The following is a 17,719-nucleotide window of genomic DNA, read 5'->3' as shown; positions in this document are numbered from 1 at the left end:
TGTTTAAATATAATAATATGACATATGAAGGGGCAAAATCTTTGGCATTTAAGAAGATTGTAAGTTGGAACCTAACATGTTGAAAAAGTCTGGTGATCGTCCTTGGTGATCGTCCTCTTCTTCGAACATCTATTTTGATGGCCGATTCTTAACAACTACACTAAAAAGGCACATAATTATTATAAAATAGTAAATATAGGGGCAAATCAGATTGATGTTAAGGTGCGTTAACACTTGGTCAAGCGCATGCTCAGTCCTAAGCTTCAGATCCACTTCCTGCCATATTTGGTGTTTATCTTTACTATATTTTAGATTTTTGACAAAACTTGCTCCCTAAAAGATGTTCATAGACCACAAACTTTACTTGGTCTGCCTTGCTTCCCATTGGGGTTAGGTAAAAAATATTAAAAAAATCATATTTTTTATTCATATAAAATTAAATAGTGAAATGGGCCATTTAATTAGGTTGAGGCTTGAGACTATTTTTCTTTAAATCCAGCTTTTAACTTAGTTTACTCATAAATATTTTTACTAGAGTCTAACTTTCAATCGAATCATTTTTATTTTATAAACTTTTAATATATTAAACTAGTCTTAAAATTTATAATTAAATTTAAATAATTTTTATCAATAAAATAGTTTCGAATTAAATCAAGTGATGTTGAATTAAAAGGAAAAAATCCAAGCCTAAAAAGAAAAATAAAAGGTTCATTAATAGATCTCAATTAATTTAAAGTTTAAACACAAATCCTTCGTTACTTCATAGATAAAAGAAATATATACATTCCACATCTTTCAGGCCTTAAAAACACAAAAACAAAACTTGCACATCTGGTCTGTGGAATAATTATTTGGTCGAAAATGGCCTTTTATAAATTTAGCATTGGATGAATATGATTAACCTGATATAAAGTGTTTGGACTTTTCAATCTTTTAGGTAATCGTAAATATACGACCAATCAAGAATAAGAGTACTATGTTTAATTTAGATATAAATATTTACAGTTTTTTAATTAGACGTTATTAATTTTTAGTTAAATTTAATTACTAATGTTTGTGGTAGTCCATATGACATTGTTTATTTTATATGTCACGTCAATAAATAATTTAATATTTTTTATAAATATTAAAAATAAAAAAAATGAAATTCATATGGTCACAATATTTGGTGGAGTTGAATTCGCCCCAACGACTGCATACCAGAAACCTTGAGCTTCGATTACAACCCTAAACGACTAGCAAAAAGAAAATTCAAAAACTGTTGGTGGTAAGTCTCTGTCAACAGCTTCGATTCAGATTGAGATCTCCCCCATTTTCTTTATTCCAATAATAATTAATGCTGCAATTAGTGAACCGGAGACAGCATCACAGCTTAGTTTCTGCTTTGCGAAACAGCCTACCTTAATGATTTATTGACAAACATTGGTCAATAGGCATGCATGATTGCGGACATTTATATTTCATGAATGTGAATGCGTTTATTTCCTTAATTTTTAAGTCCTCTATGGATGTTAACAATTTTTCTTTTTTGGCTATTTTTAGTTTTTTTATGATTGAGATTTGAAAATTTTAATATCAGGAAACTAAATAAACCATCGACTCCTTGTACTTTAGTTTTTTTTGTTCAAAATGTGTATTTTTAATATTGAAAGTAATTTTAATATGTTAATTCAATCAAATTAGACTGTTTTTTAATACCATGTAAGTGGTTTTGAGTTTGAAGGAATGGCATTGGAATTTAAAAAGCACTATTATGTCCTTTCCGCCACCTCCTGTATTTGTCAATAAATTGCTAAAATGGGCAGCAATTAGAAAAAATATTTCTCGAAAAAAATTAAAATTTTCAGCTTCTCAAAAAGTACTTCTTCTCTAAAAAAGTAGATTGTTTAAGAATACTTTTGTCTCAAATGTATTTTTTATCCTAAAAGTGTTTCTTAGAAGCAAAATTAAACATATCCTTAATATATAAACAACAACTATTCAGAATTTAGACCATAACAAAAAAAATAAAAAGTTTGGAGACTATTTTTTCTCTTTACAGCAATTTGCTTATTAGAGGCAAATAGAAGAAACATACTGAAACAATTTGACTAGTTGAAATTGAAGGTGCGATTTAGAAAGAAAAGGAAGATGAGGAAGTTTAAACTATGGATTATCAATTGCTTGTAATAATGGCCCATCTTATTTAATACATCACCCTGTGTTTTGTGACCTCCTTTATTTACCCCCTGTGAAAACTACCTATTTGATCGTATACTACCAAATATCAAAGGTATCAGACCCAATCTTCTGGGGCCTCTATTTACCTTAACCCATAGCCAGTCTAAGGCTAAGTTTAGGGTCTAGTTTTTGTAAGGTTTTAATGGAGTTTAGAACCCAAGTTCATCCCATCCACACTAATAGCATAGGATAGCTCTTTCAATTCCTTGTCCTGGCCTGTTACCACTACATTGAACACGTAAAAGCATATGGAAACTCTTGCTTGTAATTTTCACTCATTTACCTTCAATTTGTCAAAATTCTCAAACTCTCTCTTTTCTAAATTCCCTCGTCACCAGGTCACACCAGCAACAACCTTGAGCTTGAGGATGACTCATTCTCACTCTTCTCAAAATCCAGGTCACCTTTAACTCTTTTTTCTTTTTTCTTTTTTAAAGTTAATTGATTATTGGGGATTGACCCTTTTTGTTATATTTTCAGTGATTGAGCAGCAGAGAGTTATAATTCCAAACAAGCATGGAGAAAAGCTTGTTGGATTGTTACACGAAACTGGGTCTAAAGAAATTGTGATCTTATGCCATGGTTTCAGATCCACCAAGGTTGGTATATTCTTGCTCAAACTTTTTCATATTTCTGTGTTTTGACTTTAATCAAGTATTGGGAAGATCATATCAATTAAGAACAAATAAGCTTTAGATGTTTAATTATTGTTGAAATTTTGATATCTCTGTATGTAGCAGCACTCATATTTCGGGGTTCAAAGTCCCATTCATAAAACCTGCTTGTGCTACAGGCTGATCGTACTATGGTCAACCTTGCTGTTGCTTTAGAGAAAGAAGGAATCAGTGCCTTTCGTTTTGACTTTGCTGGAAACGGGTAAGTTGGATAAATACATGAAAAAACTTGGAAAAATCGAATATACCCGTGTCCTATACACTCACACCCTAATCCGAACCACTTAGATAGGGTACTATAACTTATATAATGGAAGGGATGATTTTCTTGGTCTTTAGTTTACCATTTTGTCGATGAGTCAGTTGCACATTTATTTACTGTACTTGCAGAACTAGAATTACTGTATATGTACATACTTTTGAGAATATGATTTCTAAGTATGCTTCGATTCGATTGTCCAGTGGCCTAACTTTTTCCTATGTCAGTCTTCGGAGTCCTGACTATTTACATAATTTTGCTGCTTTTCACATAATTACTTGTGACTTTCCACATTTCAGAGAAAGTGAAGGGTCATTTGAGTTTGGTAACTACTCGAAAGAAGCCGATGATTTGCATTCCGTTATCCAGCACTTTTGCGAGGCAAACCGCATAGTATGTGCGATTCTTGGGCATAGCAAAGGTGAGTGGATTGCCTAGGTGTTTTGCTCATTGATTGTTGAACTCACACCTGGATAGAGAAAAAGAATGCCGAGTCTCGGAGGAGCTGTCTTATATATGATGAAGTGCATGTTCTTTCCGTGTTAGATTAATGAGGCTTAAGATTTAATTAGCAACCTATTTACAATGTTTGAGTCAATAGTTGACTAACGAGTTTTCATATATACACTCTTGCAAGTTCTGTATAACTAAAATAAGATGAATGCAGGAGGCGATGTTGTGCTTCTCTATGCCTCTAAGTATCATGATATCCACACTGTCGTCAACGTCTCTGGCCGCTATGATCTGAAGAAAGGCATTGAAGAACGCTTTGGGAAAGACTTTATGGACAGAATTCAGGATGGATTTGTTGATATTAAGAATAAGAAAGGTAACAGTTTTTTTTGCTCGAAGAGTTCCCCATTCCTCACTGTTGTTTTCCAACGGAAATCTTTTCTTCCTTTGCTCGAATGAGTTCCACCTTTCTAACATATAGTGCACCTATATTGCCTCATCAACGACTAATAGAGTGGATTCCACCTTTTTGCTTTGATTAGTCAATTACAGATTCGTTTCACATTGATCAAGTATTTGAGATTTTATGTCTGCAGGTGTTGAGTATCGTGTGACTAAGGAAAGTTTGATGGAGCGCTTAAGTTTAGACATGCACGAAGCATGTCTTAAAATCCCCAGAGAATGCAGGTGAGACTGAATCATATTCATCTGTATTAGACTTTCTTGAAAAAAAAAATCATCAAGTGATTATATGCAGGGTGTTGACGGTCCATGGATCTGCCGATGAAATAATCCCTGTCGGAGATGCCTTGGAGTTCGCCAAGATCATACCGAACCACAAGTTACACATCGTAGAAGGTGCCAATCATAATTATACTTCATATCAAACTGAGTTAGCATCAGTGGTTTTGAATTATTTAAAGGAAACTTTACAGCAAGACTAGTGTTCCCAGGTACTGTTCATGCCGAGTAAAATTTCAAGCTAATTTCAGCCATGTTCTTAATAAGAATGTAATAGAAGGGACCTTAAAAAAAAAAAAAGAGAGGCTAATGGAAACTGCATACACTGGCCATTGCTGTTTTGAATGTTTGGAAACATGTTTTTTTGTGTAAGTTACATTTCAGGGTTTTTTTATTACCAAAGTTGGCTTGAGGATCATAACCAATAATATATAACTTAATTTCTTTGGGGTGAGGGTTATCAAACTATGGTATTGACATATGTAGGTATGTATTAGTAAATATTAGTAATTTATTTATTTAATATTAACAGATGGTGAGCATAATAACTCTATAGTATCTTTCTAAAACTAGTGAAATCCTTGATTCGAGAACTGGACAGTCAGAGCTAAATGTCAAAAAGTTTTAAGCTAAGTGTTATATCATGATTTTATTTTAGCATTAAATTGCGAGAACATTGACCTCCTTTGCCACCAATGGACTACCTCCTCCAATGGGACATGCCATCTCCGTCACAAACACTGTTTCGGCAGAACTTGGTAAATCACTTCGATGAGATAATTATTGTTTGGCGCCTATATATCTAACTACTTCAGTCACCTACTTGATAAGAAGCTTAAAAATGATAAACTAGTCAATCAAGTGCTGCTACATATAGTTCAAGATCAACTTATTTAAGCCTTCTCTTACCTCAAGACGCGCATACTCACTCATTTTGTCACCGAGGTTAGTCAACTCTCACCCCTTTCTCTTGCTCACTCTTTCCTTAACCTCACTGCTACCATTGTACGACCCTTTGTCCAACAAGGTGAATTTCCTTCAATCTCCACTATAATTTTCTTTTTAAGTGATTTTTAGAGGTGCTCGTAAACGGGCCAGGTTCATGCAAGATATTTATATTCATTTTTAAGCTTGGTCTGACTCGAAAAATTAATTTATTTTTTTTGTTCAAGTTTGACCCAAATGAAGAAATATAAACTTGAATCTAACCCGATTTGTCCATATTTAATTTTTAAATTAATTTTTATTTGAAAAATATAGTGCACTAAATAACAATTTATTGTCAACAATATTTTAATTTTTATATATTATTATTTATTTTCAACAATTTTTTCTATTTTTGAAAATATTTATGTGTTTTTATATATTTTGTTTTAGAATTAGGATCAAGTTGAGCTTATTTGTAAATTTTAAGGGTTAATTTTTAAATTTATGACTAAATTGATATAATATGTAAAATTGAAGGCTAAATTTGTTATTATCTTGATTTTTAAGCGCCACATCACTTGTTATTTGTGATTTTAACGGTAATAACTAAAATGACCTAACTATATAACGTGGTTGTTTAAATTGTAAACTTTTTTATTTTAGGTGCCTAAAATAATTTTTTATAGTTGGGTGATTATCTGTGTAATTTACCCTTTTTATTATTATAAAACTTAAAAATATATATATCATCAGATCAACGATGCAAAACACGCCAGGAATGAGAACATAAACATTTGATGCGCCGCGATGTAGGGAATTCTAAGTTTCAATACAAGCGAAGACTTGCAGGCTTCATAGTCTAATAAAACTCAGAAACCTCTTAGTCGCTCATTATTTTCACTCTTATTCGATTAAATTCCAGAACTCGAAGCGAAGAGACAAAGATCGCCATGGTAAACCCCTATTAAATAAAATCAAAGCACTTCTAGGGTTTTCAATTGTTTCTTTGGGTTTGATTTATGTTTTTTTTTCTCTCAGGCACCTCCTGCAAAAGCAATAACTAGTCCCGTGCCTGATGCGTGGTATCCAACCCTAGCCGTCTTCATGCTCGCCATTGGTCTTGTCCTCACTGCTTCCTTCTTCATGTAAAAACCTTCATCTGTTCTCCTTCGCAACATTTATTCCCTCTTTTACTATAACAAATTTCATTTTTGTTTTCCTTATTAGATTAAATTTGGGACTTAATTTTCGGGTTTTCCCCTATATGTTTTGAAAATTTTATGACTAGATCTGGATTTTTATGTATAATTTATAACTGATATGTTCATAGATTGATAAGACCTCTGGAAATTTTTTCAATTTTTTGATACAATGCCTAAAACCCCTCCCTAATCCTTAAATAGGAGGATAGAATACAATTGTCATTTCCCGTCGGGTGGAGAACTACATTTCACTTTTATTTACATTTGATTTGTAGAATTAATGAATTATCAATTGGAGCCCGGCATTCCATGTTTGCTTTGGGTCCTTTTGGGTTCCTGAAATACTTGTCTCAATGAGTATCTGGTTTCCCTGATTTGGTTGTGGTATTTTCAAGTTTGAATTTTTATACTCCAAGGCCTAGAATTATACACCAACTTTTTGCATGACTAAAACTGTATCTGAGCTGATCTAGTTTGTTATAGTAAAGCTTTCATTGTTCACCATGCTTTTGTTGATTTTACTATTTTAGTTTCTTTATTTTCCTCGTTTTAGAGGATGTTGGCATTTTGTGACTACGCAATTTCATTTGGGTTGGATCTTATAGTTAGTACTTAGAGTCCTCATTTCATTGAACCGTACTGATTAAATCTGCTTGCGCTTGGTTTTGCTTTAAAATTGCTTCGTGTGTGCTGTATCCTTTTAACCACACAATTTCATTTGGGTTGGATCTTATAGTTAGTACTTCCTCATTTCACTGTACTAATGTTACCTTAAAACTTACTCGAGTCAAAATTTTATTTTTCGCTAGAGAGTAAAGAACTTGAAATCATTGGATCTTGGAGTTAGATCTTAGAGCTCTATTTTCACTAAATTGTAGCAATGGTACATTTCAATTATCACTAGCTTCCTTGCATTTTATTTGTTTTCTCGAAAAAGCCTTAAATTTTCTTATACTGCTGCTTAATGATTGTAAAAACTTTTAAGTTAAATTCTCATGGAAATTTTCTTTTTGCTCAAAATATGCAGCTACGAAGCAACTTCTTCCAAACGAAATCGCAGTCTTGCAAAGGAGCTCACAACCGGGGGAGTGGCATCTGTCTTCCTGGTATATCTTTTTCTATCTATTGTGGTTGGATTTTCTCATTAATTCATCTAGTTGTTTTTGTGCATGGCTGATGCTTGATTCTGGATATCCTTGCAGGGATTCGGGTCACTGTTTTTGCTACTTTCAGCCGGCGTTTATGTCTGATTTTCATATATTTTTTCAACCATTTTAAAAATTTGCTGAGCAGAATGGTGTTGAATGGAGGATCATGGCTTCGACCTTGTTACCTATAGACTTTTTTTTTTTTTTTTTGTTATTAATCAGATAAAGAGTGCTTCTATGAGAATATTTTGATATCTCTTGGGTTTTCTTGGTGCATGCCCAAATTTATAGGAGTCGTAGTTGCATCACATTGTTTAAGTTGCACACTGGTTCAATTTGCAGTAGCCTCATTCCACATCGACTCAAACAATAGTTTGATCCGAAGAGTCGTGCACAAATCCTTGGATTTTTGTGCTTCATGGTATCAGATATCAACCAATAGGTGCCGAAATGGTTTCAATATTAAACCTTAATAAGAAAACAAAACAAAACAAAAAAATAACACAGTACAAACTACAAAGGTTCCTAAAGCTAATCGGAGGAAGATTGACAAAACTATTTACGTTATGTTTGGTTCACATGAATCAGGTCTTATTTAGTTTTGAACGGTGGTGCATTTGTTTGGTTGAAAATTGACTTTCGAATCAATTTTTCCATGCGGGCTCTGCATACCCATTCAGAGGATCGGGTTTTGAATTGCTTATTCAATGCATCTCGTAATTATTTTCTCGTTCTTTTTTAATCCAAAATCTCCTCCCACCTTTGTTCACCATTTCCTCCAATCTCTTGAATCAAGGAAGAAGATAGGGATTTGAAGAGATAGAAGAAAGAGCAGTAGAATTTCAGGAGTGAAAGATGAGAGAAGGATTAGAAATTCATGTCCGGACGAATAATGGACCAAATAACAGAATGGCAGCTGTGAAAATTGCTACCAATAATCCGCCTTGTTTCACTTAACAGACTTGACTCAAAACGACGCGTTTAAACTTCTTCCTACGCACCATTTAACTAAAGGCAAAACACATCGTTTTTACCAACAGAAATTTAAAGCCTGAACTGTTGCCATATCAAAGAAATCAATTATGGGTTGTTCTTATTACAGAGAAACAAAATCGAAGAAGAAAGCTCCCTCCATTATTGGGTACTTATATCTTGATTTGTCTCTAGCATTTTATCTCTTCGCCGAAGTCGTTTAACCATTGTTTATGTTCCACCAGCATCTTGTTTTCTGTTTGTAAACATTGTCCCAACGAAATCCTTCATACTAATTTCCTTTCCGTTGTCATCTCTTATTTCTTAATTGGCAATTATGTTTGAATTTTTTTAATTGTTTCCTATTTAGTTGAAGACTCAGTTTTTCATTTTGAAGGCCAAAGAAGTGAACAACCAAGCTTTGTCATTGTTAACCAATGCCTAAAGGTCTTATCTTTTTTCCTTTCTTTGCTTCTTGGGTCACCAGTTTTCCTATTTCGTTCTCATAATCTGTAATATATTGAAATAATGAAAATTTTGTCATTTAATTATTTTTACATTTTTTATATTTTACAAAAATAAAAGTAAAAATTAAAAAAACAATGTATGTCAAGATATGGGAGATTTGTGAAATTTTCATTTAAAAAAATTATTGAAGGCTATATTTGTTATTTGAACATTTTTCTTATGTTTTTATCACATTAATTCTTTTGAATCAAACACAACAATACTATTATAGTTTTACTATATTCATCTAATTAAATTAATATTATATTTATTCAATTTTATTACAACTTTATTTTGTAAAATAATAATATTTTATTACAGCGAACGAAATTTCAGGCCAGCTGACGAGAACCCATCTTTCACCAAATGTAAAGCCACTTCGAGACATTGGCCGGTCTTACATACTGTTAGTTCCCGATATCTCTGCTAAAACGTTGGAAAGCCAATCCGACCAGTGCTAAATATAAATGGCAGTGAATCTCACGTCCATAAGATGCTCAGCATCACAGTAACGTCTCTTGGCGCGTGACCCTCACTTCATTTCTAAAGAGCGTAGGCGTGGTTCAACGAAACCCTCATGCCTCACTCAACCAAATTTTCCTATATTTTGTTTTTGTCACTCTTCCGATCCCCATTACAGTACCAGTGGCGGGTCCCTGGAAAACAATCGCTGTAAATTTTTTTTCTCTTCTTCCTTTTTCTTTTTTAAAAGTATCAGCAAAATTCCCAATCTAAAAAAATGGAGTCTCCTCAACCCCAACAACAGCAACAACAAGGTCCTAAGAAGAGAGGTCGAAAACCAAAGCCAAAGGAAGAGAAAGAACAGCAGCAACAACAAAGTGCTAGTAAAATGAAAGAAGGAAAGAAAGCTCACCAACCTAGCGTTGATGAGAAGTACACTCAGTGGAAGTCTTTGGTTCCTGTTCTTTATGACTGGCTTGCTAATCACAATCTCGTTTGGCCTTCTCTTTCTTGCCGGTACATCCAGGACCATTTTAGGGTTTTAGGGTTACTTTGGTATTTTCGTTACAAAATATTGGGTTTAGGGTTCTGTAGCTAAAATAATATTTCCTTTTTCATTTTGGGTTTAATTGAGTTGTTATGATTGATTCTAAAGATCTTCATTTTCTTATGCTGAACCCTAGTGTGCTTCTGCTGAGCTGATGATCTGCTTTCATTTTTTGAATTCCGTATTTATTTTATTTATCGTTTTGTTTTAATTGTTAGATGGCTGGCATTAATCGTTTCTTGTTGTTGAGGAACGAGCACCGAACCTTTTTTTTTGCTTCAATTTGTGTTAGATTGTTGTAAGTTAATCCTTTTTTATTTCCTTTCATTTTCCTTGATGATAGCTTAATTTGGTCTTGAACAGCTGGGGACCACAGCTTGAGCAAGCTACTTACAAGAATCGGCAGCGTCTCTACCTCTCTGAACAGGCAAGTATTTTCCTTCTCAGAATATATATATATCTTTTTGGAGTGCTTTAACAAGCTTGGATAGAAATTATGAACTGAATGAAAGGAGTCTCTATTTTTCTGTTGCTGGTTAAAGCAAAGAGATGCATCATGTAAGAACTCATTGAGCAAATGGAATTTGAAAGAAAGCTTAGTAGAACAATGATGAAGCATATGATGAGTTTGTGGTTGAATTATTTTATTAATATCAATTTTTCATGGGACATATTTTTATTGTCATCTATTTTGACATGTTTTCTTTTGGTTATTGTCTTATGTTATAATGACAGACTGATGGTAGTGTTCCGAATACTCTTGTGATTGCTAATTGTGAAGTTGTCAAACCTAGGGTTGCTGCTGCTGAGCACATATCTCAGGTACCTCATCTTCAAGGGATCCTTTTCCTTGTTATGCACTTAAAATACTGGTGCAAGTAGCTTTCTTCTCATTATTTACATGGTTGCTTCATGTTTTTTCAGTTTAATGAAGAAGCACGCTCACCATTTGTGAAGAAGTACAAAACCATCATACATCCTGGAGAAGTATGAATCTTGTCATTCCAGAAAAGACATGTTTATGACTTCATTTATAGTTGTGTGATGACATATCCATCCACTGACCATTTTGTTGGAACTCAGCTATCTTTCTGTAAAGTGATATAGTATTAGATTTCACAATTTAATTCTTCTTTTTGAGTTGGTTCATTAAAATATAAGTTATGCTTCTGATGAATGACATCTGTGAGAAAAAGATTTTCTGCTTGATTAAATTCCCTGTTTTGCATGTATAACATCAAAATCTTATAATACTCATTTACCTGTTTTCTTTGTTTTTCTTGTTGATATAGTTTATTTTTTTGAGATGGCCAAATATTATCTTGCAGGTCAACAGAATCAGGGAACTTCCACAGAGCTCTAGGATTGTGGCAACTCACACTGATAGTCCTGATGTAACACTCTTTTTATTTCTGTTTTATTAAATTATTTGGAGTCCATATTTCTTTCTGGTTTTCTTTTGAGGATAGATGTTAAAAGTCTGGTTGACACGCGACTTCATTAATTTTAGGTTCTTATTTGGGATGTCGAGGCTCAACCCAACCGCCATGCAGTTCTTGGAGCAACCCATTCTCGCCCAGATTTGGTAAATTTGTTTCAAGAATTTAGTTCTACTAAACTTTATCTGTGTTCTACTTGTGTGTACTTATGTATGGGGCGGCACAGAGGGATGGAGCTGAATAAACCCTTTTCACTGCTGACTTGTTTTTCCTTTTCGGCAGATTTTGACCGGGCATCAAGATAATGCTGAATTTGCTCTTGCAATGTGTCCAACTGAGCCTTATGTGCTCTCTGGAGGTTGTGAAGTTTCATCGTTCAATTAACTTGCTTGCCTAGGATTAATGCTATTATTAATGTGTTTAGTACTGAACTCTCATGGAAACCATGATCTATATGTCCATATAAGATGATGTGAGTTCATCATTACTCAAGTTATTTAGTTTGAGAGCTAAACATGCCCTTTCTCCTCATTATTTTGAGTCCTGAAAGGGATGATTTGGGTTTTTTAAAACTGGCTCAGAAAAGTGAATTTCGTTTTATGTGATTGGCATTTCTTCGTAGTGACGGGAACTTTTATGACAGGGAAGGACAAATCAGTGGTTTTGTGGAGCATCCAGGACCACATAACAACAATGGCTACAGACCCTACTAAATCTCCTGGATCTGGCGGATCAATCATCAAACAAAACAAGCCTGGGGAAGGTAATGACAAAGCTGCTGATGGGCCTTCTTTAGGTCCTCGTGGTGTCTTCTGTGGGCATGAGGATACAGTTGAAGATGTTACATTCTGTCCATCAAGGTAGCTTCTTTCTCTATTATAAAATCTAAGTCATTTAATTCTTTATTGTATATGCTTATCAAGTTCATAAATTTTTCTTGTAAAAGCAAGTTTATTTAAATGGATTTTTTCAGTGGTTTGTTTTCCACTGTAGTCTTGACTTTTGAGTTGATACTTTTGACGATCTATGGCCCAAAAATCTGAGACGTCTCTTATATGTTCTGTAGTGCACAAGAGTTCTGTAGTGTAGGTGATGATTCCTGCCTCATACTATGGGATGCACGAGTTGGCACTGGCCCCACTGTCAAGGTAATTTTCCTATTAATATTTGCATCTCTAATGGTAGTAATAATAACTGCTTGATTCTCCCTTTTCCCCTGTAGTTGTCTTTTTCATACCTGCTTTTCACATCTTCTATATATGGGTTCAGCTGGAATACAATGCCACTCCTTCAAATCCTTTGCAGAAACTTGTTGAAAGTTCTGTTCGCTGTTTTCTGATTCTAGTTATACATTGCTGTCCCTCCTGTCTGGGACTTCATTGTTGACCATTGTCTGTTCTATATCATTTAAAGTGGTTTCATTTGATATATCAAAGCCAACCCTTTAGCTTCTTTCTCCACTTATGAATTCCTCTAGGTGTAATAACTAAAGCTTTATGTTTCTCATGCTTTTTATTATCATCTTCTTAATGTTGTCTTGTTTGTAATTTTTAATTTTTAATATAGTGATGCTTCTGATGATAAGCTAAATTGTTGGTTTATTCTTCCCAGGTTGAAAAGGCACATAATGCTGATCTCCATTGTGTTGATTGGAACCCCCATGATGACAATCTTATCCTGACTGGGTATATCTCCATCCCAAGTTCCTTTCAGTTTTGCACTTTATTTTTAGCATCAAACTCTGATGCACTAGGAGTGTGGTGGTGCTTCATGTTTTGTACTGAGGGGTAAAAGATAACATGTTATTTATTTTCTTTTATTGATCTCTCAGGTCTGCAGATCATACTGTACGTATGTTTGATCGAAGAAATCTTACTTCTAATGGAATTGGATCACCCATTTACAAGTTTGAGGGTCATAAAGCTGCTGTTCTATGCGTGCAGGTGTCAAACCTGATCGTTTAACATTCTTAATTCCTATTTTTTCCAAATGTGATTCTAACGTTATGATGTATTTGTTCTTACCAAATTTATAAATCTCATGGTCCAGTGGTCTCCAGACAAATCATCTGTATTTGGCAGTTCTGCTGAGGATGGGCTCTTGAACATTTGGGACTATGACAAGGTGTGATTACTTGATCTTCTCCTGTTAATTGCCTTTGCATGATGTAACAAATGTGACACAAGGCCAGGCATATGTGTTGAACATGGGGCATCTGTTAGCTGACTACGTTTTTTAAGTTTGCATGACAGTTTTCAGTTTGGGAATATTTTTAGATTTTCACTGTCAACTTAGGAAATTGAACTCTCATCAAATAAAGGATGATGTGGTTTGTAAGTTGACAACTGTGGTTCATATCTTTGTAGGAGTAGATATATCTGTAAAATGATGGCAGTGAAAACATGCTTGCTTATTTAGCTTGTTCTAGCTGTACTTTCTACTGTGTAATATAGTGGTTGGTTTCAATTGCTCATCATGTTTTAGGTTGGCAAGAAGGTGGAACGTGCTTCAAGATCTCCTAGTGCTCCTGCAGGACTGTTTTTCCAGCACGCTGGACACAGGTTTGTAACTGTTTTTCAGTTTGTGATATATCATATGTTTGGACTATTCTTTTGAACCATGCCATCTATGTCTTAATCTCATCCTCAATATACATTTTATATTTTTCTTTATTCTTTTTATTTGCTTATAGTGTTATCTCTATCCTTTTAAATTTGCACACCATTAAACTGGTTTTTGTAATGATCTTGCATGCATTTAGCTGATTCAACATTTATTTTTTTCTATTAAAAAAAAACAAACAAACATGTATTTCTTACAGTTGTGTATGCATTAAAGCTTTTAACACCTTATGTTTTGATGCTCTTAAGAGTCCTTAATGGGAAATTTTAATGTTCCACCTGATAGGAGGTTTATACTCCAACATCCTGGGTACGGTGATGTGTTTCCTAGCTAATTTGAGGAGTCATGAAACTTAGTCTTGAGGCATGGCTAAGTTCTGGTTTCTAAGAAGTTGGTATTGCATGTCAAAGACGATATACCTGATTGTTTTTCCACGGAATTTGGCCTTACCTAATAAATGTTTCCAAGTTGAAAATGATGCAACCTTCGGATTTTGTTTGATTTGATGTCATAACCTCTTCATATAGGGACAAAGTTGTTGACTTCCATTGGAATGCATCTGATCCATGGACTGTTGTTAGTGTGTCTGATGACTGTGATACAACTGGTGGAGGAGGGACATTGCAGGTATATTTACTAGTTTCCCATGTAAACTGTTCTTTGTCAGAAATGCAATGCTTTTCCTTCCCCTTGAAAGTCAAAACAGTTCAAGTAAGCAGTGTGATTGTTAAGATTGATATAAGCATGGGACACAGGTAAGTCAAAAGCAATGCATCCGTTGCAAGAAAGTTTTATAAAAATGTTCTGGAGATTTCATGGCCTGCCAATACTGCAAAAACATGTTCGCGTATGGTGGGTGTAAGTGTTGGATGTGGGTATATGTCTGACATGGGTATGTTTTATATTTTTTGTGTATTTGGAGGGCCATCTCCCATACCCTATACCTGAATTATATTGAACACTGGTGTTAGATACCGACATTTCAATAAAAAGGAAGTCATAGCACGGTAGCCATGGGATTAGAATCACCATCGGGGTTCATTTATGGTTAAAATGTGCCACAACTCCCTGTACTTTTCAAAAATTAGGAATTTAGTTCTTGTACTTCTATTTCATGGAATTTAGTCCTTATTACTTTTCAGATTTCAAAATTCAGGTTCAATTGTTAACACTATTAAATTTTGTTGTTAAATTCAAGTTAATTACAAAGTCATTTTTTTAATTACATGGTTATCAAGAGCGTATTTTTTTTTTATTTAAAAAATGTCACAGTAACAAATTTAACAGTGTTGCTAGTTGGACTTCAATTTTGAAATCTGAAAAGTAGAGGGGCTAAGTTTCATGAAATAGAAGTATAGGGACTAAATTCTTAATTTTCAAAAAGTAGAGGGACTTGTGGCACATTTTAACATTGATTTATTGAAAGCCAACCGCCCCATTTAGTGATTTCCTTCCAAGTGTTATTGTTTTATTTGAAGAAAGAATAAAAATGTGAATGAAATGATGCAGATATGGCGCATGAGTGATCTGATCTATAGGCCAGAAGAGGAGGTTTTAGCTGAGCTGGAGAAATTCAAGTCCCATGTCATTTCGTGCGCGACAAAGGCATGAGAGAGATTGAGTAGCCCTAATGTTATGCCTTTTGAGGCTCCTTTGTAGCGATTGTAGTTTTAGAGACCCTTTGCTTGGTCTAATCAACGAACACTGTTAAACAACCTTACTATTAAATTCAAGGATTGATCCAGCGTTTGGGAATGGAAAAAAAAACATGGATTTTATAGATAATTGAATTTCAAATATATTAGATGTTAGATTTTGAAAATGATTACATCAATCAGTTAGAAGCCCGTTTTAGTTGAACTATTTCTGAACTTTGAAAGAATGAAGTACTTCAAATATATAATTTCTTAAACTGTCATGATCACGACTGAGTAAGCAAAATATAAAAGCATATATGATTACTTAGCTATTAACCAAGTGTTTTTTCAGTCTACCTTTTTATATGAAATTAATTTAGGTCTAGAATAATACCCCAAAAGTATGGAAATGGGGATTTGGTAGGATGATAACTCAATTTCATATAATATGGACCTTACAACTCTATGGTGAGGTTCATCTTTCATAATCTTCTCTCGTATCTCACATCGACCTCAACACAAAATAATAGGAAAGAAAAATGTGATGGAAAATTGGAAATACACTTCATTTGGTAATTAAAATGAAGAAATATATTTAGTATTTCATCCATCACATGTCTTTTCTCTTTGAATACCTAAGACTTTAGCCTCTTTCTATTCATTTTAAAAGATAATATTAATATTTTCATCAATTTCACATCATTTTAATTGATGTAATAATAAAGTTTAGCCCTCAAAGCCTCGCATTCTATCTATTTATATACATTTTATACAGGTGAGTTTTTAGAATGATCAAATATGAAAACATTGAAACTTAACTTTGTTATTTCATCAATTGAACTTATGTATCATTGATTTATTTAAAAGAACCAAATTATGCAAGAAGTAAAGAGATATTTTTACTGCAACTCCAAATATATGATATTCGGACACAGGGAGTAAATCCCATCTCAAGAAGCTGAAATGAAGAAAGACTAGGGACAGTTCGTGGCTCAAGATAACTCTTTAGCTTCAACTTACAAGACTTTAACCCTAATCACATTTCTTAATTATGCTTCACATAGTGTATTAAATACAATAATGACCCTGTTTAATGATTGGTTGGACAAACAAATTGATAAATTGTCAAATCTAAACTTAATTTACATTTGATAAAAAAAGAAAAGAAAAGTGAAGAGATGATGTAAATGAGACGCACAAAGAAAAAGCAAAACCCATTGGGAAATAATCATTTTGATATGCTTTTTACCCATCAAATCAAAAAAAGAAGACTCTCTTTGCAAAAGTAAATTACATATGGTCTTTTAAAGTTTTAACTTCCTTATTAAGCACTGGGTTCTTTTGGGGATTTCACCTTCAAATGCACGTGACGCTATGCCCCCCCATACGATTTTGGGTCCATTTTTAAAAAAAATAAAAATAGTTTTGGTCACGAGAGACGATGTGGAAAATAAATTTATGTATTGGAGAACTCGTACAATTTTGACTTGTCTTTGTTTTAAGCCTTGATAGCGATGCATGTTCTTTCCCACAATTAATATGCATGCCCTCCTCTAATTATCGTTTTATATAACCGTATAAGTTTTTGAGTTTTGACCCATGCCTTAAGATACTAGGTATCAAAAAAAGCATATTAACTAAAATAAAGGGGTAAATAAAAATGGATTCCAACGTTTTTATGGTTACTTCTTAAACGGTGAAGTTCCCTCTATACACCGGAACTTATTTCTTCATTTAATTAGTAACTTGTACAGTTCACGTTCTTCGACTCTACTCTTATTTCATAGAATTTGGTATGTTAATAAAACTAACAAACAAACCAAAAAAACAGTGATTAAAACCGCTGTTTAATCATCACTTACCTTTATTTGCATTTGATTTTTCATTTTAGAATAGATTTGATACTTAA

General features: G+C 33.7%; 3 protein-coding genes across 3 annotated transcripts; all 3 read left to right on the top strand.

Moving 5' to 3' along the window:
• The first annotated feature begins 2,320 nt into the window (after nucleotides 1-2,320).
• LOC105770762 (hypothetical protein) lies at nucleotides 2,321-4,723 on the top strand. Its single transcript, XM_012592100.2, has 7 exons — nucleotides 2,321-2,619; nucleotides 2,701-2,819; nucleotides 3,014-3,096; nucleotides 3,453-3,574; nucleotides 3,821-3,982; nucleotides 4,203-4,293; nucleotides 4,364-4,723. Exons 1-7 carry the CDS (start codon nucleotides 2,469-2,471, stop codon nucleotides 4,548-4,550), a joined length of 915 nt encoding a protein of 304 aa, XP_012447554.1. The 5' UTR covers nucleotides 2,321-2,468; the 3' UTR covers nucleotides 4,551-4,723.
• A 1,306-nt stretch (nucleotides 4,724-6,029) lies between these two features.
• Nucleotides 6,030-7,994, top strand: LOC105768760 (uncharacterized). Its single transcript, XM_012588916.2, has 4 exons — nucleotides 6,030-6,227; nucleotides 6,313-6,419; nucleotides 7,504-7,582; nucleotides 7,679-7,994. Exons 1-4 carry the CDS (start codon nucleotides 6,225-6,227, stop codon nucleotides 7,724-7,726), a joined length of 237 nt encoding a protein of 78 aa, XP_012444370.1. The 5' UTR covers nucleotides 6,030-6,224; the 3' UTR covers nucleotides 7,727-7,994.
• A 1,631-nt stretch (nucleotides 7,995-9,625) lies between these two features.
• LOC105768759 (WD-40 repeat-containing protein MSI4) lies at nucleotides 9,626-15,958 on the top strand. Its single transcript, XM_012588915.2, has 15 exons — nucleotides 9,626-10,081; nucleotides 10,476-10,539; nucleotides 10,848-10,934; nucleotides 11,037-11,099; nucleotides 11,441-11,506; nucleotides 11,623-11,697; nucleotides 11,834-11,909; nucleotides 12,195-12,411; nucleotides 12,618-12,699; nucleotides 13,163-13,236; nucleotides 13,383-13,494; nucleotides 13,601-13,675; nucleotides 14,036-14,112; nucleotides 14,701-14,800; nucleotides 15,683-15,958. Exons 1-15 carry the CDS (start codon nucleotides 9,843-9,845, stop codon nucleotides 15,782-15,784), a joined length of 1,509 nt encoding a protein of 502 aa, XP_012444369.1. The 5' UTR covers nucleotides 9,626-9,842; the 3' UTR covers nucleotides 15,785-15,958.
• The last annotated feature ends 1,761 nt before the right edge of the window (nucleotides 15,959-17,719 follow it).

This window comes from Gossypium raimondii, chromosome 5 (assembly GCF_025698545.1).
Source record: "Gossypium raimondii isolate GPD5lz chromosome 5, ASM2569854v1, whole genome shotgun sequence".
NCBI classification, from domain to species: Eukaryota; Viridiplantae; Streptophyta; class Magnoliopsida; order Malvales; family Malvaceae; genus Gossypium; species Gossypium raimondii.
The sequence above is the reverse complement of the archived record's forward strand: the minus strand, read 5'-3'. Positions and strand labels throughout refer to the sequence as shown.